The sequence below is a fragment of the Oncorhynchus mykiss genome, chromosome 1, assembly GCF_057628025.1.
Source record: "Oncorhynchus mykiss isolate SJ-2025 chromosome 1, ASM5762802v1, whole genome shotgun sequence".
Taxonomy (NCBI): domain Eukaryota; kingdom Metazoa; phylum Chordata; class Actinopteri; order Salmoniformes; family Salmonidae; genus Oncorhynchus; species Oncorhynchus mykiss.
Window position 1 is genome coordinate 19,711,045 of NC_143022.1, and position 23,831 is coordinate 19,734,875.

A 23,831-nucleotide genomic window follows, 5' to 3' on the forward strand; every position below is an offset into this window, starting at 1 on the left:
CCTGGATCTCACAAATCCTTTTGAGGTGGCCTGTCATTGTGTCTCTCTGGGCAAGCAAAGCACAACTGGACAGGAGACACAACAGGACAGGGTGCCAAACAAACACCACCCCTAACAACTGACAGATATATACGCAGGTCAGTGATGTTCTGTTGCTGTATGCCAAATAGGGGAATCCTCAAACCCATCCAGTATTATGCCGCATTCAGGATTCAGCCCGTAGCTTTATGAGGTGTAGAGAGGGGAGAAAAAGGAACTGTAGATACTGATATCTAAACAAACATCTGCAACAGTACAGACATGGGCTTGATCAACAGTACAGATCTGACTCTTCAGACATACTACACAATCTTCAGTATCAAACATGTATCCTAAAGTCCTTCCCACGGACTCTCACTAGTATTCATCATGATTCTACAGTGCAGGAAGAAGAGGTCACACTCCATGTATTAACCTCTAGTGACACCCCATCCCGTGAACGGGACCGTTGTCATCATCTGACACTAATTAGCATAACGCAACAGACATAAATATTCCTATTCATGAAAATCACAAATGAAATATATTGAGACACAGCTTAGCCTTTTGTTAATCACCCTGACATCTCAGATTTTCAAAATATGCTTTACAGCCAAAGCTAGACAAGCATTTGTGTAAGTTTATCGATAGCCTAGCATAGCATTTTGTCCAGCTAGCAGCAGGTAACTTGGTCACGGAAATCAGAAAAGCAATCAAATTAAATCGTTTACCTTTGATGAGCTTCGGATGTTTTCACTCACGAGACTCCCAGTTAGATAGCAAATGTTATTTTGTAGGCGAAATAGCTCCGTTTGTTCTTCACGTTTGGCTGAGAAATCGCCCGGAAATTGCAGTCACGAAAACGGCGAAAAATATTCATAATTAGCCCCATAATATCGACAGAAACATGGCAAACGTTGTTTATAATCAATCCTCAAGGTGTTTTTCAAATATCTATTCGATAATATATCAACCGGGACTGGTGGCTTCTTAGTAGGAGAGAGAGAAACAATGGCCGCATTTGTCCTTTACGCACAAAACACTATGAGAGACTTCAGCTGACCACTGACGCAATGTTGATGTTCAGGCTCATTTTTCAAAATAAAAGCTTGAAACTATGTATTGTGACACTAGCCACATTAGGGAAGCCATAGAAAAAGTAATCTGGTTGATAGCCCATTCATTGCTCAATAGGGACGCATAGGAACGAAGAGCCTTCTATAAAATCCTGTTTGGATTTTTCTCAGGCTTTCTCCTGCAACATCAGTTATGTTATACTCACAGACAATATTTTTACAGTTTTGGAAACTTTAGAGTGTTTTCTATCCTAAGCTGTCAATTATATGCATATTCTAGCATCTTGTCCTGACAAAATATCCCATTTATTATGGGAATGTTTTTTTTCCAAAAATGAAAATACTGCCCCCTAGTCACAATTAAGTGTCGACATCCAGCTCCTTATCACAAACAGGCCATCCTTTACTGCAGTGATTCCCAACCAGGGGTACAAGGACCCCTAGGGGCCTATCCACAGGGGATACTTGAGAAGACTCATGAGACCATAGGCTTACTGGTAAAATGCACATGAGGGGGTACTTCAGGCGTACTCTGGGCAGAGCAAAGGTTGGGAACCACTGCTTTACTGTACGTTATAAAGACTAGCACACACACAACGCAGTACAGTGTCTCCTTCCAAACAGAAATCCCAATAGGGAGGACCACACCCACAATATGAGCTCATGTTGCTGCTATCGCGTGTCTAGCCAATACATCTCTAGAGGATAGGGCGGGGTCATAAGCTAGGGATAGGCTAACGCATTACTACAATCAATTCAACCACTACACTCTCAGTTGGGTAGCAAGCAAAATAGTGATAAACGGTACCTATATGTAGTGGAAATTAGATTTCCATGTAGTTTCAATTCAGTTGTGTTTACATCTGACAAACAAGCAGTGAACGGCACACAAGGAACATACGCCTGGATAGTTCACTGAAAGCCCCCTAAAAAATGCATAAATCTTTTAATAGCATGTACTGTAGTCTCCCAGTGAAATGAAATGTAGGCATCTAGTCACAAAAGGGGCATTGCATGAATATTTTACGCAGAAGCATGTTTCTAGTAAAGCCAATACAACTTAACACAGCACAAAAAGACCAACGTACTGATTAATTAACATTAATGATCTGCAAGGATGCATAGCAGTCATAGCAGATTAAATTTAGGAAAGAAAAATCTCTAGTCATTCGTACTGCTAATCATCCTCACTGCCAAGTTCCATCTGTCAGGGTATGTGTGGGCAAACTGTCCAACATGTATCCATCTCAATCATAGATAAGGAGCAATGCATAGCCTCTTTTGTGCAGCCTTAGATTCAATAGAAATTATGCAATCTTCACTATTGTCGAGACAGTCCGTTCTAGCACAGAGTCCACTTTAGAGGTTTTAGTCTGAAGGAAAGTCCATTAAAAAGGGGTTGCCTGTGCAAACCTATTTTGGTCAGTTATAAATCCATAAGCTCCTGTTTAGAAATGCATGAGCATCCTGCCTTTTGTGGTTTGACTCGGGAGAACTGCGATTGGTGGCAAACGTCTATAGCACTTTACCCTCCACAAAGGGATTCAGGACCAGACAAACACACACGTCAGAAACCTAGGCCTTCATGCCAGACAAGACACTGACCATACACACACACCCTAATGGAACCTGTGCACTACTCACCTTTGTGACCCATCATGACAGCGAGGTGTAGGGGTGTGTTTCCTGAAGAGGACAAAGAAAATACAGTTTAGACCACAGGAGGTTGGTGGCACCTTAATTGGGGAGAACAGCCTTGTGGTAATGACTGGAACGTAATCAGTGGAATAGTATCAAATGGATCAAACATGGTTTCCAGGTGTTCGATGCCATTCCATTTGCTCTGTTCCGGCCATTATTATGAGCCATTCTCCACCAGCTTAGACTGTGTGTTACAGATAGGCCTGCAAACAGACACTCGAAATATCCTATCAATTCCCATGCCCATTATTTACATAGCCTAACCAATATGGAATTGAACCTTGGAAAAACTGCTGTATTTGGTAAAGCAGTAATCCACTAAGGCTGCATTTACACAGCCAGACAAATTCTGATATTTTTTTCACTAATTAGTCTTTTGATCAATCAGATCAGCTCGGAAAAAGATCAGATTTGAAAAGATCTGATGTGACTGGTCAAAAGACCAATTATATTAAAGATCAGAATTGGGCTGCCTGTTTTAATGCAATCTTAATCATATAGAAGAAGGGTAGTGTATGTATGTGTGTGTGTGGTCAGTCTCAGAGAATATAGTGTAGACAGGCACAAATGGCACCTGTTTTAAAGTTAACCTTATAATATTATTACAATACTGTACACTTAAAGGTTCCCACATAGCCTACACCAAAGAAATAAACATGTAGACAAACAAAAGGTACCCTAATGAAGAAAAGCCACAAACACTGACAGCATGAGCAAAGGTCTGAATATGCACAAGTAGAATCCTACTGAGAAAGCTAAAAACCCATCCCCATAGCTTCTTCCAGTAGACAGGGTGGCCACATGGCAGGCATCTACAGTATAACAGGCCTCCCAGTAGCCCTGATGTGACAAACTTCATAGAGGGCCTAGGCCCAGCTGAGGTTCTCAGATGAGAAAGGGGAGTGTTCAATACTGGCAGATACCTCAGTCTCAGTCTGCTTATTTTCAGACGCCACATAACTTCAGGTTGGTTTAGAGATTCTGCAATAATAATCTTATACACCTTTAATAAACAATGTGAAACAATACACTATGGGAGGTCAACATGGACCAGTCCACTTGAACTGGGATAGCCTTGCCATGCACAAGGGGATGTAGAACCAGCCCTATAGCAGCCTGCATCACATAAAATGTGCTGTGAGTAAACAGTGGAGACTGATCAAGTTCCTGGTCATGCTCAAATGGATATGGTCCAAAACATAATCAACAGACTCACCATACTGACACTACCACAGTAGGCCAAATTGAATATCAGCACTAGAGGAATTCCCATATCTTCCATAGCCTAAATAAAAACACTACACTAATTTAGCCTAGCTAGCATGTGATATCAGTCAAATTCAGATATTGCTGTTTGATTTGCATTAGGTGTGCCTGGGTCAGATTTCTGTTAGTCTTTGAACCGGCGTGAGATTGGCCATACTTCAGGGAAGCTGTCAATCTCATTAATGGATGCTTTTTTTCGATCATTGTATAGGTTGTTGTTGTCCTCACCTATCCATTCCTTAAGAACAACTTCCAATAAGAACAACTACGAGCTGGGCTGGGTGGGCCTTGCCCTGCAGCGTTGGGAATTTGGAAAATGGTCATCCCAAGGTGTTGGCCTGAGGGAAATGGTAGAGCAATGTCAACCACCCCAAAAATAAATGATGAAAACCAAGCTTGGAAGACACAAACTCGTCTACAAAGCGTGTTTAAATTTATAATTTAGTCAGCTGAAAATAAGATGAAACGATAAATGCCCACGGTACCGGTATTGCCTGGGTCAAATAGGCTAGTTTGGAACATAGATAGGGAGCCATACGATTCTTACCATGGAGATCTTTCTGAGCAATATTCTGAGTTCGAATGAGCGAGGATAAGCTTCGGACATCCCCTTTGAATACACATTCATGGACTGGAAAGCCTTCCCCGGTTCTGATTACAGGGTTTTTGTTGTTATCCTCGATAACGTCGGCGGTTGACAATGTGTTAGTGTTTGCATTTATCTGCGATTGCTGATTCTGATGTTGCTGCTGTGTCGATGGAGATTTAACCAACTTGTGATTAAAGATTTTACTTGCTTTGCCCTTATTTGTCTTAGTTGAAGTAAATGTCCCAGTTGCAGCCTCTTCGTCCGGTTCCAGTAAATCCTCTTCTTTGCTCGGTTTATGATCCTTGCGGAGGGAGCGGATCTTTTCTCCTGTCATTTTCTAAACAATTGACAGCGGAGGAGAGGGTGCCGTTGACGATGACCCTCTGTGCAAATATATGTATTTCGCTGGCAAAAATGCCAGTGGTAGTCTAGATCACCCAAAATCTGTAAATTGCACAGCATGAAAATCCGATATTATTCAACGAATAAAAGGAAAGAATGAAATTTAAAAAGGGTAACAAATACTCCGCAATAACTAAGTAACTACAACTATGTCCCCTTTTCTCATAACCGAAACTGTCCCTACATTAGCGGCTCCTACAGAGTGCATCATTTGACTAGTACGGAAGATTCATCTGCCATCTTCCGCCAGTAGTATCGCGAGAGTTTTCAAAGGTTACAGTATATGTAGTTGAGGAACGCTCAACTATGCTCCACACCGTTCTCTATCGAGGCGTATCTCGGGCGGAGTTGAGTTTCGATAACTGGTCACGTGATTTGCTAACAACAACATTGAGTCACCATTAGTCAATACTTGTAAAAAAATATATATATTCTAACAAATGCTATTCTAAAAAAAAATGTGTACATATGTTTGTCTTGTACAACCGCGGTCCTTCCATGGGGTGCTGAATTCATACTTTTAATAAATACTTTTATCGAATACAACCACCGACTTGTTCCTATTTTGTGTTGCTCAAATGGAAACGTAGTGGCCTTGGACATACTATGTAAACAGATTAATTTTTACAATTATCGACTGATGGTGACTCAATGTTGTTGCAAGCATTTCACGCGAATAGTTATCAAAAGTCAACTCCGCCTCCATTTAAGAAAACGGAGTTGATTGTTCCTCAGCTACATTGCCAGGGGGTGTTAAGTTAATATACATTATTGGTTGTTACATTCTCTGGTGTTGCATTAGGGGATATTACAACCCAATAGCTACAATGTTACTTCTCATTAAATGGATTGGCTACTAATGTACACGCCTACAATCAATTATGTTACAATTACTAATTAAATGGTAAAGGAAAGGGGGATACCTAGTCAGTGTTACAACTGAATGCAATTCAACTGAAATGTGTCTTCTGCATTTAGCCCAACCACTCTAAATCAGAGAGGTGTGGAGGCTGCCATAATCGACATCCAAGTATTCGGTGCCCAGGGAACAGTGGGTTAACTGATTGGCTACTAGTATGCTCATTTAGGCTACAATAAGTTCTCAAGTTGTACTACAAGTCAAATTCTAGCATTATTCATAAAGTAAATAGTTACAACACTTGGATTGAGTCGATTGTCATATCTCATTGTGTCATCATAGCACAGATCAAGAGTTTATAGATTTGCTTACCCTTCATGGTCAGTCAATCAACTTTCCATTCTGATGCAGATATAAAATACACTGAGTGTACAAAACATTATGGTGTCGAAAGAAAGGTGTCAAAAGTGTTCCCCAGGGATGTGGGCCCATGTTGACTTCAATGCTTCTCACAGTTGTGTCAAATTGGCTGAATGTCAATTGGGTGGTGGACCGTTCTTTATACATATGGGAAACTGTTGAGAATGAAAAACCAAACAGCATTGCTGTGCGCCTGGCACCTACTACCATATACCATTAAAACTCACCTTAATATTTTGTCTTGCCCATTCACCCTCTGAATTAAACAAACTCTTAACAAAACTCCCCCGGCTAGCCAGAATAGATTACGACTCCACACTTGTTTACAGCTGCACCGAGGTCAGACAGACTTCCTGTTTAGATTAAGAAACTACAGCGCCTGCAGGAGATATGGCTCAGAAAATGTACCTCAATCGGGCGTTGTACTCAGAATTGTCCCATTATCCCAACTGTTACACTGACAAGACTGAATAACTGCTAAATAACTAGCAGTATTTCAATCTTCTTGTGTAGTAGTTCGGTCTGAACAATAACATGCCTTGCAGTACGGTTTTGGAAACCTAAGGAACATATTTTTCTTATTAGCAAGAACAAGAATAACAAATTAAAAGGTTAAATTACTGCATGCCTTTATAGGGTTAGGGTTCCGACACGGCCATATCTCCATGTTACAGCACTTGTTTAAAGAAGACAAATGTAAGTCAGAGGTGACTCCCTGTGCTATTTAGCCATCTAGCGTGCTCAAACACATGTGGAAGCCTATCCTATCCCAGTGTAGCTGTACACAAGTGTAGGTTTAGAATCTATTCTGGCTATGCCCTGGTTAGAAGATGCCTTCATGAATAGAGCTAAAGGTAGTTAGCGTCTATGAATGGGCTAATTAGAAAAGGTGATAGATACCTGCTTGGAAGACATCTAGAGATACATATTTCAAATCTAAATATTGCTTATATTGGTTTTCTGTTGTGGATTTACCTTTGGATTCATTAGCTATTTTAATCCTTTTAACCAATTTCTTTGCCTTTTTGTTTGATTTTCAATCAATATCAATTAAAACCTGTCTATGCTTACTTGGATAGATTGCCTTCTTTACCATTCAACAACAAAATAACTGTGACAAACATTAAGGGTTACTTCAAAATGGAGATTGCCTCAATAGCGCTGCCCATGCTGTCACAGACGCTACAATGGCACAGATACTAGAAGGACTGTGGATTTACACATTTCGAAATGTTACTTTTTATAGTCAAACTGTCTTGACTAACACAGGGACTGAACAACATAGCACACTGTCTCCCCCTGTGTCACAGGAGTGGAAATAGTTAGTGTGATAGAGAAACGTTTATTTTTATCACAGCAACATCTCGACTCTCCCTCATAGCATCAATGGGAGTGTCATTGTTGTTATTTTTTTTGCAATATTTTGCTTTTTATGTACTAAGACAAACATACAAATGTGTTTATAATAACTCTCCTGTTTCTGTTTCTCGTGTTTTACATTCAACTGAAAATATGTATGTGGAAAAAATACACACAGCTGTCTTCAATACACACAACTGGTGGTGTACATTTTAGACTATGTTCAAACTATGAACAAACTACATAAATTGTACGTAATGTTGGCGTGGCGAGAGAAAATCCTGCCAGCGGGGGCGCTCAAGATGGCGACATGAGAGGGTGTAACGTTTCTAGTTGAGGAACAATTTTAGGGTTTTCTCACAAAGTTTATAGTTTTAGACTGCAGTTGCATTTTTATATATATATATATATATATATATATATATATCTAACCATACAATGCAGCTATTTTGAATAATTTTGTCATTAATCAAACCATTGAAATATATGTTGACAATTTCTAACGAAAAAGCCAGCTATCGAAAAGTTTCAGCGTGTGTAGTTAAGTTAGCCTGCTAACGTCTTCATAGCTAGTAGCATACAATCAGGACATGACCAAACTGTTGCTGAGATAATGGATGTTGAAACTTCCAAGGAGAAAATAGGCATTGTTGAAACTCACTCGTATGCTTGCAGTGTAAAAAAAGGGGGTGAATGCGACTCATACCCGAATACCCCAACCAAGGAGCAATTTCCAAAGAAGCTGAGAAGTGAACCATCAATGAGCCAGCTACAGGACAACATCGTCCGCATCCTCACGGCTAAAATCAAAGAGAGCGCAGATGACATCATGAATTTGATGAAAAAGAACACTATCACTATTGTTAACCTGAAGAAATCGATTGATTTCAATGCTGAGGAAATAATAACTCTGAAGCAGCAGAACGCAACATTGAAAATTCAGGTTGCAAAGCAGGAGAAGAAACTCACTGAAATGGAGTCAAAGGTAAATGAGAATGACCGGTATAGTCGGAGATGGAATCTTCGAATTTATGGAATAGCAGAAAAATCTGACGAGAACATCAGAGCAAGAGTGAAGGACATTTTGCAGGGCAATAGTCCCGGAGGAAGAGCGAAATGTTGCAGGTTCTCTGGATGTAGTGCACCGCCTGGGTAGGCTGAGAGAGATGGGGAAAACAACCAGCCACCACGACCAGTGATCATGAGATTCATCTCCAGGACAGCGAGGGATATGACATGGAAAAGTGCAAAGAAAAATGACTATTTAAAGAATAACAACCTGGGGTTCAAGGAGGATCTGACAGCATTTGACAAAGAAGCTCGGAATCGTCTGTGGCCGATGATTGAGAGAGCAATGAAGGGAGGGAAAAGTGCATACTTTGCGGGAGCTAAGGCTTTTGATAATGGAAGGGAAATTCACGCTGACGCTTAGCTTGTTGACAGCTGGACTTATCAAGTGAGTTGTGCAGGACTGAGTTTATATCTATTTTTTTTATGGCAGGGAAATTCGCAATGACACTTAATGTTAGCTTGATGGCTATTCGTTTTTACCAATCTATGGTACAATGTTATTTGCAATTGTATAAAAATATATATAAATATAGGTCAACCACTTGAGTGGTGCAAATGACTGTTTTTATTTGCAACTAGTAAGAACTTTTATTTTCGTGAGAACCCGATTCATGTGAACCTATACAAGTTTAATATTCTTCATATAGTCACTGTGATAGTAAATGTCCATTTCTGTTTTTTCTATTAATGACAGGGGAATCCGTAATATTTTGAAAAGGAAATCTTTATTTTTGTATTGTAAGGGTAAGGGTAAGAGTGCCGACTTTTATTTAATTCAAGAAACTCATGCCTGTTCCACAGATACTGCGTTTTGGAAGTGTCAATGGGGAATGATATTTGGTTTTCATTTGGTACTAATCGGTCAGCAGATGTCGTTATTTTAAAAGGCAACTTTAAGGGTCATATATTGAGTCTTGAAGCAGATAATACAGGGAGATGGATTATACTATTGGTAGATGTCAACCACGTTCAATTCATTGTTGTAAATACGTATGCTTCCAATAACAAGTCAAGTAACTGTATTTTATTTAGAGACATTGAGAGGAAAATAAGTAAAATATGTCTAAATTTCCATTTGTCAAAGTAATATGGGGTGGAGATTTTAATACAGTATTACATGATAGTCTAGATAGATGGCCTCCTAAGGATAGCAGTTACAGTGCCTTGCGAAATTATTCGGCCCCCTTGAACTTTGCGACCTTTTGCCACATTTCAGGCTTCAAACATAAAGATATAAAACTGTATTTTTTTGTGAAGAATCAACAACAAGTGGGACACAATCATGAAGTGGAACGACATTTATTGGATATTTCAAACTTTTTTAACAAATCCAAAACTGAAAAATTGGGCATGCAAAATTATTCAGCCCCTTTACTTTCAGTGCAGCAAACTCTCTCCAGAAGTTCAGTGAGGATCTCTGAATGATCCAATGTTGACCTAAATGACTAATGATGATAAATACAATCCACCTGTGTGTAATCAAGTCTCAGTATAAATGCACCTGCACTGTGATAGTCTCAGAGGTTCGTTAAAAGCGCAGAGAGCATCATGAAGAACAAGGAACACACCAGGCAGGTCCGAGATACTGTTGTGAAGAAGTTTAAAGCCGGATTTGGATACAAAAATATTTCCCAAGCTTTAAACATCCCAAGGAGCACTGTGCAAGCGATAATATTGAAATGGAAGGAGTATCAGACCACTGCAAATCTACCAAGACCTGGCCGTCCCTCTAAACTTTCAGCTCATACAAGGAGAAGACTGATCAGCGATGCAGCCAAGAGGCCCATGATCACTCTGGATGAACTGTAGAGATCTACAGCTGAGGTGGGAGACTCTGTCCATAGGACAACAATCAGTCGTATATTGCACAAATCTGGCCTTTATGGAAGAGTGGCAAGAAGAAAGCCATTTCTTAAAGATATCCATAAAAAGTGTTGTTTAAAGTTTGCCACAAGCCACCTGGGAGACACACCAAACATGTGGAAGAAGGTTCTCTGGTCAGATGAAACCAAAATTGAACTTTTTGGCAACAATGCAAAACGTTATGTTTGGCGTAAAAGCAACACAGCTCATCACCCTGAACACACCATCCCCACTGTCAAACATGGTGGTGGCAGCATCATTGTTTGGGCCTGCTTTTCTTCAGCAGGGACAAGGAAGATGGTTAAAATTGATGGGAAGATGGATGGAGCCAAATACAGGACCATTCTGGAAGAAAACCTGATGGAGTCTGCAAAAGACCTGAGACTGGGACGGAGATTTGTCTTCCAACAAGACAATGATCCAAAACATAAAGCAAAATCTACAATGGAATGGTTCAAAAATAAACATATCCAGGTGTTAGAATGGCCAAGTCAAAGTCCAGACCTGAATCCAATCGAGAATCTGTGGAAAGAACTGAAAACTGCTGTTCACAAATGCTCTCCATCCAACCTCACTGAGCTCGAGCTGTTTTGCAAGGAGGAATGGGAAAAAATGTCAGTCTCTCGATGTGCAAAACTGATAGAGACATACCCCAAGCGACTTACAGCTGTAATCGCAGCAGAAGGTGGCGCTACAAAGTATTAACTTAAGGGGTCTGAATAATTTTGCACGCCCAATTCTTCAGTTTTTGATTTGTTAAAAAAGTTTGAAATATCCAATAAATGTCATTCCACTTCATGATTGTGTCCCACTTGTTGTTGATTCTTCACAAAAAAAATACATTTTTATATCTTTATGTTTGAAGCCTGAAATGTGTCAAAAGGTCGAAAAGTTCAAGGGGGCCGAATACTTTCGCAAGGCACTGTATGTTTGTGAGAAGGAATATATGTCTACGGTTAGGTGTTCTAGATATTTGGAGACATAAGAACCCAGAAAAGATTATGTTTACATGGAGTACCAAAGATTTATCTATACAATCCCGTATTGATTTCTGACTGATATCTGAAGATATGGCTGACAAGGTTGATACAGTCTCGATTGAACCATTTGATTTTAACAGACCACAAAGGGATCTCAATAAAGATACATATGCATGGTTTGTCAACAAAAAAAGTTAGTAAAGGTTACTGGAAAATGAACAAAACATTACTAGAGAATTAAGTTTTTAAGAAGGAAGTACCAGGAATGATTGATATACTGGAATTGTGCCTGTGTTATGAATACGTTTGGAATTTACTGGGAGCTAAGGAAATTTGATATAAGGCTTTTGGCTATTTTAATGGGGATAGAAATTGCTCATGCCAAGAAAAAGAATATGACATCATAAAGGAAATAATGGATTATACTAAAACAATTGAACTAACTAATCAGGAATTACTGGAGCTATCATCATTGCAAATGCAGTTAGACTGTATCTACGAGGAAAAGGCTGGGGAGTGTTTGTAAGATCAAGACGAAGAGGGAGAAACGAATACAAAATATTTCTTTCATTTAGAAAAAAGGGCTCGGAGAAAAGACTTCCATATGTAAATTAATAATACTCCCAATGAAAATCTAAAAGAAATCTCTCAGCATGTTGCCCAGTTTTATCAGAATCTGTATACGTCAGCCAACTTCCAATATGGATATTTTCTTAGACAATGTAGCAAACATTGCTAAGAAGATAGATAATGATTTAAGGGATTTTTGTGATGTGAGTTATCAGAAATTGAGGTAAAAGACTATTAAAAGCCTTAAGGACAATAGGTCCTGGGACATCCCAAAGATTTGATATTGGCCGTGGCATTAGGCAGGGCTGCCCAATTAGTCAATTTTTATTTTTATTGGTTACTCAAATTATGGCTCTTCATATCAAGAAAGGGAATTTAAGGTGTTTCAGCACTTGGCAAGGAATTTAAACTATGTCAACTGGCTGATTGTAACGGCTTTCTTGTGGTGAAGGAGAGTCGGACCAAAATGCAGCGTGTAGATTGCGATCCATGTTTAATAAACAAATGTAAAACACGAATCAATTATAAACACTACAAAACAAATAACGTAACAAACGTAACGAAAACCGAAACAGCCTATACTTGCGTAAACTAACACAGCGACAGGACCAAAGACACTAAGGACAATCACCCACGAAACACTCAAAGAATATGGCTGCCTAAATATGGTTCCCAATCAGAGACAACGCTAAACACCTGCCTCTGATTGAGAACCACTCCAGACAGCCATAGACTTTGCTAGATACCCCACTAAACTACAATCCCAATACCAACACCAAAACCCCAAGACAAAACACACCACAATACAAAAACCCCATGCCACACCCTGGCCTGACCCAATACATGAAGATAAACACAAAATACTTAGACCAGGGCGTGACACTGATGATACTGTTAGAGGCTGCGTCTTTCGAATCCGGTATCAGGACAAGTAGAACACTAAGTCACAGATTTTATTCTATGCCTGCTTTTTATTAAGTGAGCAATAAATGGTAAATGCAATTTTCGTATATACTTGTTCACTGTATCACCACGCAGGGCAAGCAGAGAACTGACAGGATGTACGTAAACAGTTGTTCTTATACTGTGATAGACATAGTTCCAACCCGTCTGTTGGCCTATCACAGTAGAGGCTGAGCGTGGTTTAGACTTGCTCAGCCTATCGAAGGCGCTCAGACTAGTCCTAGTCTCTTGGCGCTTCTTGGAGTCCACCCTCTGTCGGGTGTTCTGGTATCACACCCTAGTTGTAACAGTTGCTCAGTTCCTGCTATTGTGTTGTTCAGTATTTTTCCATCTCAGTTAAACCACGTGATGACGACCCCTCCCTATACCTGATTACCACAACTTTGTAACATGCAGCAAGTCACACCATGTGCTCAATATTGTCACACACACAGACAGGCAAGGCAAATGTAGCAAACAGTACACCGCTTTGCAACATGCAAGTCACACCATGTTACTCCGTTCTTGTCACACACACAGATAAAGACAAAGCAGCTGTTGTTCAAACAATTCAATCTTAAGTAATATGCGGGTTTAAAATGCATTAATCCTAAATCCTTACAATACCACCATATTTTTAAGAGACAGGAATGAGGTTTCTAAAGCAGTTTCCTGTATTGAAGACTTTTCCTTAGTTTCGGGTTTGAAAAATAATATCAATAACTCAGTCTTATTTCCACTCAAGGATTGTGTTTTACAGGAAGTTTATGGTATCCCAATTAAAGATAAGGTTACAATTTTTCCCCTCACAGATACTTTTTATGGAACAACAAAGATATACGATTTAAAAATGAGTCTTTTTTTCATAACTGGTTTGAAAATAAAATTATTTTGGTTGGTCAGTTACTGAATAAGGATGGATATCTACTCTCATATGGGGAATTTCTTGAAAAGTTTAAAATTCCAATAACCCTGAAAGAATATGCAATTGTTTTTGATGCGATTCCAAGGGGGGTTGTATCTCTTTTTAAATTCCTCTGTGGTTGATGTAAGTAAACAGATTTACATTAAAATATATTCAGTGGCAATATTAACATCAAAGATAAATGCAGTAATAAACAGATTAGGAATATTGTTTGTTACTACAATTCCCTCAGCAAGATTATTTTGGTCAAATATCTATGGTGATATACAATGTGGGAAAGCATGGAAAATTGCGAACAAATATTGTATCAGTAACAAAGTAAAGGAAGTTTAATTTAAAGTGTTACATATAATTTATCCTGTGAAACATGTTTTGCAAAGATTCGAGCTGAATATTGAATATAACTGTTATTTCTGTGGAATGGAGAAGGAGACCATTTTGCATTTGTTTTTTGCCTGTATTTATAGTAGAATATTTTGGATTGACATACAGAATTTTGTTACAAAAAAATAGGACCGGTTGTACTATTTAATGGTTTTGATATAATGATTTATTTCAGAAATTCTGACAGATACAGATGTAGTATATTTAATTCAACTGCTAATAATACTAGGTAAATTTCATATTCACAAATGCAAATGGCCTAATTCAAACCCTAACTTTTTTCACTTTATAAATGAGTTTAAACAATATGGCACCTCTTTAACTAAAATGGAAAACTAAAAGACAAAACTTGTATTATTCATGAATATGATTTGTTTGTTTAGGATTCCTGACAATGTAAATAGTTTGTATGCTTGTTAACATGTGACTATTCCTCTTGTTTGTTGATATGTGTTAATACAAAAAGAAATAAAAAATCCTGCCAGCAACATAATCAAATAAGCCACGTGCAAATACGGGTGACGCGGTACGGGACACCCCTTTTGAAACACCAATCGGTGGTATCCTCCCCTTATAGAGAGGCTGTGATTGGGCTAGACATTATAAGGGTATTATTACACGTCGCCGTTTATTCACAGTTCAGTTTCCATTTAGATTATTCAACGGTGAAACATACACATCCTGTAAATTACTCTCAGGTAACCGGACTTGATTTGTATTATGGCTTCAAAAGACCAACAGAACGACTTGCCTGCCGGGTTCCGAATGCAGTTCAAATCTTTCGCAACAGAGGCTATCCACGTTGGTCAGGAACCTGAGCAATGGAAATCTATGGCGGTGGTACCACCTATTTCTCTGTCCACCACGTTCAAGCAGTATGGACCTGGAGATCATGCTGTAAGTTACCTAATGTATATCATTAGGCTAACGTAAAGACCGTAGGGGAACTGTAGTAGGAGTTACCTGCGGGACAAATCTGAAATGTTTTGAATGTTTATTATGACCTGAAATGATAGTAGCTATAATCATTGTATATCCAGCAAGATTTTATTCCCTATGTACTGTATCTAGATAGTTCATGTCTAGCAGTAACCCTATATAGGACGCCGTACGACATATATAGGGCTAGTTTAACAGTAGCCAAGGCCAGCAATAACCTAGGTGTCTGGTATCGAGAGGCGTTCGTTCAGCATGGGGTGTCATACCGGTCTGGACGGTATACTGAACCGGTCAGGTTAAACGAATTTTCAGGGTTAATTAAATATTAATTTGTATGACATACTGTAGTAGCAATGTACTGTCTTTTGTAGCATCTTTTCCTGCCCAGGACGAGCTTGGCTCATTTTGCACTTATTCACAAGTCAGACTGTTGGTTGCACAATGTCTTACAGTTATGGGAAATGACCTTTTTTTGATGAATAATAGTGTTAACGATTGGCATTACATTTAACGAATAATTAATAGCCAGATGATCAGCAGTATCAGCATCTGTTTATTTATGAAAGATGTGGTAAATGTGGGCCCTCTGAATGTGGAATGTTGTCTTCATCAGGGTTTTGAGTACAGTCGGAGTGGAAATCCTACTAGAAACTGTCTGGAAAAAGCTGTTGCTGCTTTGGATGGAGCAAAGTATTGTAAGTGTTCATGTCTGACACCTACCTCATGAATTTGTATCTAATAAAATATAACAGGTTAGAGAATGTAGGCCTATAGCTTACAGGTAGAAAATACCGCTATACATTTAACGAGACTCCTGTTTACAACTTGAAGAGAATGTATTCTTAACTAGGAATTTTCTGTAGGTTTTGCTCTTGCTTCCGGGCTGGCTGCGACCATGACCATCACTCACATGCTGAAAGCTGGAGATGGCATTGTCTGCATGAGTGATGTATATGGAGGTAAGACATGGCCCAAAGTGTCTGTAAAACTGTCTGGAGAATTACCAAAAGGTAGACAAATGTTGCCAGTGAAAGAGTACACACATACAGTTGAAGTCGGAAGTTTACATACACTTAGGTTGGAGTCGGAAGTTTACATACACTTAGGTTGGAGTCATTAAAACTTGTTTTTCAACCACTCTACACATTTCTTGTTAACAAACTATAGTTTTGGCAAGTTGGTTAGGACATCTACTTTGTGCGTGACACAAGTAATTTTTCCAACAATTGTTTACAGACAGATTATTTCACTTAATTCACTGTATCACAATTCCGGTGGGTCAGAAGTTTACATACACTCAGTTGACTGTGCCTTTAAACAGCTTGGAAAATTCCAGAAAATGATGTAATGTCGTTAGAAGCTTCTGATAGGCTAATTGACAGAATTTGTGTCAATTGAAGGTGTACATATGCATGTATTTCAAGGCCCATCTTCAAACTCAGTGCCTTTTTGCTTGACATCATGAGAAAATCAAAATAAATCAGCCAAGACTTCAGAGAATCTTTTTTTGTAGACCTCCACAAGTCTGATTCATCCTTGATAGCAATTTCCAAATGCCTGAAGGTACCACGTTCATCTGTACAAACAATAGTATGCGAGTATAAACACCATGGGACCACGCAGCCGTCATACCGCTCGGGAAGGAGTTCTGTCTCCTAGAGATGAAAGTACTTTGGTGCGAAAAGTGCAACTCAATCCCAGAACAACAGCAAAGGACCCTGTGAAGGTACATTAGGAAACGGGTACAAAAGTATCTATATCCACAGTAAAACGGGTCCTATATCAACATAACCTGAAAGGCTGCTCAGCAAGGAAGAAGCCACTGCTCCAAAACCGCCATAAAAAAGCCAGACTACAGTTTGCAACTGCACATGGGACAAAGATCGTACTTTTTGGAGAAATGTCCTCTGGTCTGATGAAATGGAACTGTTTGGCCATAATGATCATTGTTATGTTTGGAGTGGAAAGGGTGAGACTTGCAAGCTGAAGAACACCATCCCAACCGTGAAGCATGGGGGTGGCAGCATCATGTTGTGGGGGTGCTTTGCTGCAGGAGGGACTGGTGCACTTCACAAAATAGATGGATTCACAAGGAAGGAAAATTATGTGAATATATTAAAGTAACATCTCAAGACATCAGTCAGGAAGTTAAAGCTTGGTTGCAAATGGGTCTTCCAAATGGACAATGACCCCAAGCATATTTCCAAAGTTGTGGCAAAATGGCTTAAGGACAACAAAGTCAAGGTTTTGGAGTGGCCATCACAAAGCCCTGACCTCAATCCTATAGAATATTTGTTGGCAGAACTGAAAAAGCGTGTGTGAGCAAGGAGGCCTACGAACCTGACTCTCTGTCAGGAGGAATGGGCCAAAATTCACCCAATTTATTGTAGGAAGCTTGTGGAAGGCTACCCAAAATGTTTGACCCAAGTTAAACAATTTAAAGGCAAGGCTACCAAATACTAATTGAGTGTGATGTGATGAAAGAAATAAAAGCTGAAAGAAATAATTCTCTATGCTATTATTCTGACATTTCACATTCTTAAAATAAAGTGGTGACCCTAACTGATCTAAGACAGGGAAGTTTTACTAGGATTAAATGTCAGGTATTGTTTAAATGTATTTGGCTAAGGTGTATGTAAACTTCCGACTTCAACTGTATTTGTAAGTATGGTTTGATGCATACAGCCATTACCATAAAATGGTAATACATGATTCATTTTTCTCTACAGGCACCAATCGTTACTTCCGGAAGATTGCTACAGAATTTGGCTTGGATGTCTCCTTTGCTGATTGTACCAAAATCGAGTTGCTCCAGGCTGTTCTTAAGCCAAACACAAAGGTAAGTGGAATTCTAAGTTTGCTTAGTTACCTTATTCTATTGATTTATTTTCACCTTAATCTCAAGTTTGAAAGAACCCAGGTTTCAGGTTTCCAGGCTGTTGGTGTGAGAATAGATGTCATCCAGCATCAGCACTAGCATTTCGCTTTTGTTCTTCATGTTAAGTGCTCCACCCTGAGCTTTTCCATGAGTCATGGCATCATCAAGGAGAAACTTCACTGTGACTTTTCTCTCCTGTCCATACATGGCCATAGTTTAATACCTAGATCTTATAGATGTACTTTTTTGATTAGGAGCCAAAAACTATGAAACTCAAATGACACCTGCTACTACAAGGCTAGATACTGTATATGATTGATATACAGTGGGGCAAAAAGGTATAGTCAGCCACCAATTGTGCAAGTTCTCCCACTTAAAAAGATGAGAGGCCTGTAATTTTCATCATAGGTACACTTCAACTATGACAGACAAAATGAGAAAAAAAATCCAGAAAATCACATTGTAGGATTTTTAATGAAATGATTTGCAAATTATGGTGGAAAATAAATAAGTATTTGGTCAATAACAAAAGTTTACCTCAATACTTTGTTATATACCCTTTGTTGGAAATGACAGAGGTCAAATGTTTTCTGTAAGTCTTCACAAGGTTTTCACACACTGTTGCTGGTATTTTGGCTCATTCCTCCATGCAGATCCCCTCTAGAGCAGTGATGTTTTGGGGCTGTTGCTGGGCAACACGGACTTTCAACTCCCTCCAAAGATTTTCTATGGGGTTGAGATCTGGAGACTGGCTAGGCCACTCCAGGAACTTGAAATGCTTCTTACAAAGCCACTCCTTCGTTGCCCGGGCAGTGTGTTTGGGATCATTGTCATGCTGGAAGACCCAGCCACGTTTCATCTTCAATGCCCTTGCTGATGGAAGGAGGTTTTCACTCTCAAATCTCACGATACATGGCCCCATTCATTCTTTCCTTTATACGGATCAGTCGTCCTGGTCCCTTTGCAGAAAAACAGCCCCAAAGCATGATGTTTCCACCCCCATGCATCACAGTAGGTATGGTGTTCTTTGGATGCAACTCAGCATTCTTTGTCCTCCAAACACGACGAGTTGAGTTTTTACCAAAAAGGTCTATTTTGGTTTCATCTGACCATATGACATTCTCCCAATCTTCTTCTGGATCATCCAAATGCTCTCTAGCAAACTTCAGATGGGCCTGGACATGTACTGGCTTAAGCAGGGGAACACATCTGGCACTGCAGGATTTGAGTCCCTGGCGGCATAGTGTGTTACTGATGGTAGGCTTTGTTACTTTGGTCCCAGCTCTCTGCAGGTCATTCACTAGGTCCCCCCGTGTGGTTCTGGGATTTTTGCTCACCGTTCTTGTGATCATTTTGACCCCACGGGGGAGATCTTGCGTGGAGCCCCAGATCGAGGGAGATTATCAGTGGTCTTGTACGTCTTCCATTTCCTAATAATTGCTCCCACAGTTGATTTCTTCAAACCAAGCTGCCTACCTATTGCAGATTCAGTCTTCCCAGCCTGGTGCAGGTCTACAATTTTGTTTCTGGTGTCCTTTGACAGCTCTTTGGTCTTGGCCATAGTGGAGTTGGGAATGTGACTGTTTGAGGTTGTGGACAGGTGTCTTTTATACTGATAACAAGTTCAAACAGGTGCCATTAATACCGGTATCAAGTGGAGGACAGAGGAGCCTCTTAAAGAAGAAGTTACAGGTCTGTGAGAGCCAGAAATCTTGCTTGTTTGTAGGTGACCAAGTACTTATTTTCCACCATAATTTGCAAATAAATTCATAAAAAATCCTACAATGTGATTTTCTGGATTTTTTTCCTCATTTTGTCATGCTTAGTTGAAGTGTACCTATGATGAAAATTACAGGCCTCTCATCTTTTTAAGTGGGAAAACTTGCCCAATTGGTGGCTGACTAAATACTTTTTTGCCCCACTGTATACTGTATTACCTTCCACTCAAACTAATTTGTTCATGAAATTCTGAAGGGTTTCTCTTTTATTTTCTATCATGTAGTTAGTATGGCTTGAGACTCCCACCAACCCTACCATGAAGGTGGTGGATATCCAGGCCTGTGCAGCTGTAGTCCACCAACACAACAAGGATACCGTGGTGGTTGTGGACAACACTTTTATGTCAGCCTACTTCCAGGTATGTAACAAGTCTTATCCTGCCCTGTATGCGTCGTTGGTTATGTAACTAGATTGTTGGTTCAGCCCAGGGACCGTTGGAAATGAAAACCTTAGTGAACTGAATTTAAATGGATGTGTTCCTTCATTTCACGCTCTCGAGTTTAACACATCCAGTCATTTCCTCTTCACAGACCAGTTCATAGTGTCATTGATTTCTCTTGCTCTTTAGCGCCCCTTGGACCTCGGAGCAGACATCTGCATGTATTCAGCTACTAAGTACATGAATGGTAGGTTCATTCTGTCTGTTCATTGATGTTGACTGAAGAGAATTTCCACACAAATAAAATCAGTTTACATGGGAGTTTAAAAAAAATCTTATTTGATTGACAGGTCACAGTGATGTTGTAATGGGCCTGGTGTCTGTGAATAATGAGGACCTGTATGACCGACTGAAGTTCCTTCAGAATGGTGAGAGATGGATCAATGGCAACTGGATAAACTATATGCATGCTAAGCTGACACACCCGCCACATTTTTTGCCTATGATTGAAGCACTTGAACTTCACTGTGAAGCAGTTGCTACATTTTTGTGACTTACTTTTGTCCATCAAATACCCACACATGCTCGTGATGCCAGGGATTTCCACCAATTATAAACCACTGATAAAGAAGGCTTTGTGTGTTACCATTGTTTATTCTTTGTTTGAGGGGCTGATTGTTGTGTAACACATTGTTCTTCCTTACTGTACCCTGACAAGCCCTGGGAGCCGTACCGTCCCCCTTTGACTGCTACCTGTGTAACCGTGGCCTGAAGACCCTGCACCTGCGTATGAGGCAGCACTTCAAGAATGCCCTGGCAGTGGCCAAGTTCCTGGAAGCTGACCCCAGGGTGGACAGAGTCATCTTTCCAGGTGACGAGAGGGTTCTCTGTGGATGTCAAACTTTAGTACTTCTGTATATTGCACTGATTCAGTGGAGTTTGGTTAAATGCGGAAGACACATTTCAGTTGAATGCATTGTTGTACAACTGACTAGGTTTCCCCCCCCTTTCCTTTAACATGACCTGCTTTCTGGGCAAATAGGTGATGTAACAAACATTTGGACAATGCATTCACTTTGGTAATTCTCTGGGCCAGTAGAAGCACATGTATAGTTAAACACAGCACATGGCCTCTCCAGTTACTCTCTTATTCTCTGCGCTTGAGTCGACCGCACCCGGTGGTTAAAGGATTTAACAGTCGACTGGTTTTCCTCTTATTCCCCCTTCACTCTGTAGGCTTACCCTCCCACCCCCAGCACGAGCTGATGAAGAGACAGTGCACAGGCTGCCCAGGGATGATCACCTTTTACATAAAGGGAAAACTGGAGAATGCCACCACCTTCCTCAGCAGCCTCAAGGTGATTACAGAATTGAGACGCTCACTTCTGATTCACAATGTAATGCGAAGACGATCTCTACTGGACTTGTCTGGTTACGCTGCATACACCGTAGTTGTTGGAACTATGGTGGAAAGAACAGTGGGAAAAGAAATTGCATGGTTCGCCTCTATAGTATGAGGCATCATTGTATTTTACTACAGTATGTGTTGTGAATTCAATCACAGATGGACACAGTAATAATATTTTGTGCTGTTCTTTATTTCAGATGTTCGCACTTGCCGAAAGCCTTGGCGGTTATGAAAGTTTGGCAGAGCATCCGTAAGTATTCCTACATATCATCAACAATCGGAATATTGTAATTGCTATGATATCGAGATTGAAAATGTTGTCAGCTGACCCAAAAATGTACTTGTAATATCGAAATATGAAGTACTTTGATTGCCTCACTTTTGAACAATAATGCCACACGGGGGCAGCAGTGGTGAAGAATAAATATTTTATCTATCTATCTATCTATCTCAACTGTTTATAAACAGTGCCAATATAATTATTATTTTTTCATATTTAGCGATTTCCCTTTTCTTTCCCTCTCAGGGCGATAATGACCCATGCGTCTGTTCCAGAGAGTGATAGAGCTGCCCTAGGGATCAGTGACACACTGATACGTCTGTCTGTGGGGCTGGAGGACGAGCAGGACATCATTGAGGACCTGGAACAAGCCCTGAACGCCGCGGTATGTACACTACTGCACAATACACTACACTCTGCCTGCTCATAGCATACTCCCTGAAAACAAGTCTCTAACCTCAGATAGCCTAGCACCAAGAACCACTGATTTCTGGCTATTGCGAAGTAGGGTAGCTCTGTCAAATCCAGACAAATGGGACCTGTTCAGTGATGATAATCACTGGAATATTTTGTCCCAAACACATCCATAGTACATCCACTGAACATCCCATTGCCCTCGACTATCCTTACCACACAAATGGTTGTTTCCATCTTTTTGTTTTCTTTGAGCAGCATCCGAATAAGTAATGTCTTCACGATGTCCCAAGACCAGCGGTTGTCTGTCGTCAGCGGGGCGGAGCAAAGGCAAGAATACCCGGTGTTTCTAGCCGTGTACAAGGAGAGAGCAGCGAGATGGCGCCTCAACACAGCACACACAAACTGTATTTATGAATGCACAAATCAGGGAAAAACCTGCTCTTTAAACATACGCTTTCTTCATTTAATTATTGATAACCTTTTTTATCATCAATTCTTTGAATGCTAATTTTATCAGGAGGAAGAATTCCTAAATTTTATTTCTTGCTGCTTTTGCTCTGTGTGTGTGTGTTTTTTGTTTGTTTTTTTGTTTGTCATTGTGAATGGCGGTCTTATTCAATTAAAACTGGTATTCAGGAGTAAGGGAAAACGGCATTCAGTTGTCTTTCTGCTTCATATAGTTAAACATGAAAACTAATGTACGGTACATTGAACTATGAGAAGAATGTCTTGCTCTGTAAATGTCAGGACAGCAGTTTTGATTAAATACAACGGTGTCTGGCTCTATCAGATGTATGCGTAGTAAAGGAAGTTGGACCATGAGGGAGTGCGAACTGCATGCTTGTCCTTGCCTTGTGTCAAACATTTTTAGTGGAATGACTCAAACAAGTATTATTCTCTTGAGCAATGTACAAAGTTCCAGTGGTATTGCTAAACTCAACCCACAGGCTTGTTCTCAGATCAAAACACCCAATGTCAGGGTTTTCTAACTGAGAACCGACCAACCCCACGTTGTGTTGGAGCTCTTCACTCAGTTGACAGTGTTATCAATCACATATCATACTTACTGTATCGCTGATTGCTACGCAAGTATGTGCTTCAATTGGGAAAGACTATGTTTGATCAATGTCTTCTGTGTGACCAAACTCATTAAATTCACTTTGCAGTACATCATGTTGGAACTCTCATTCACTCAACCGTGTTATAAATCACATATCATACATACTGTATCTGTTTGCTACTTAAGTGTATGCTTCAATGTCTGATCTATGTTATCTGTGTGATGTACTGTAGAATGTAGGTTACTATTTATTAAGCTGTTGTAAA

General features: G+C 39.9%; 2 protein-coding genes across 6 annotated transcripts in view; one reads left to right on the forward strand and one right to left on the reverse strand.

Annotated features, from left to right (window-relative positions):
* LOC110497762 (ankyrin repeat domain-containing protein 13C) overlaps window positions 1-8,498 on the reverse strand; it is a 61,928-nt gene extending 53,430 nt beyond the window's left edge. For 2 of the 4 annotated variants that reach the window (XM_021574242.3, XM_021574151.3), the window contains exons 1-2: window positions 4,609-5,402; window positions 2,739-2,780 (exon numbers count right to left, since the gene is read on the reverse strand). In XM_021574242.3, the coding sequence (XP_021429917.1) occupies window positions 2,739-2,780; window positions 4,609-4,984 (418 nt within the window). In that variant the 5' untranslated portion in view covers window positions 4,985-5,402. Of the gene's footprint in view, window positions 1-2,738; window positions 2,781-4,608; window positions 5,403-6,558; window positions 6,704-8,396 lie in introns of those variants that run through there. The other 2 variants (XM_090197041.1, XM_090197085.1) reach the window with 2 other exon arrangements.
* A 6,463-nt stretch (window positions 8,499-14,961) lies between these two features.
* Window positions 14,962-23,673, forward strand: LOC110498361 (cystathionine gamma-lyase). Of its 2 annotated transcripts, XM_021575009.3 has the most exons (12): window positions 14,962-15,322; window positions 15,978-16,059; window positions 16,228-16,323; window positions 18,094-18,203; window positions 20,245-20,379; window positions 20,590-20,647; window positions 20,751-20,828; window positions 21,119-21,271; window positions 21,637-21,758; window positions 22,006-22,058; window positions 22,335-22,473; window positions 22,761-23,673. In XM_021575009.3, the coding sequence occupies exons 1-12, from the start codon at window positions 15,146-15,148 to the stop codon at window positions 22,773-22,775; spliced, it is 1,218 nt and encodes a 405-aa protein (XP_021430684.2). In that variant the 5' UTR covers window positions 14,962-15,145; the 3' UTR covers window positions 22,776-23,673. The 2 variants fall into 2 exon arrangements, with proteins under 2 accessions (XP_021430684.2, XP_090054128.1); XM_090198002.1 differs by lacking the exon at window positions 22,761-23,673 and having other exon boundaries at window positions 22,335-22,637.
* Window positions 23,674-23,831: the final 158 nt, after the last annotated feature.

Coding starts and splice junctions, on each gene's coding strand:
- LOC110498361 (XM_090198002.1), top strand. CDS start 15,146: ATGGCTTCAAAAGACCAACAGAACGACTTGCCTGCCGGGTTCCGAATG. Junction 15,323..15,977: donor ATGGACCTGGAGATCATGCT/GTAAGTTACCTA, acceptor TGTCTTCATCAG/GGTTTTGAGTACAGTCGGAG. Junction 22,059..22,334: donor GAAAGTTTGGCAGAGCATCC/GTAAGTATTCCT, acceptor TTTCCCTCTCAG/GGCGATAATGACCCATGCGT.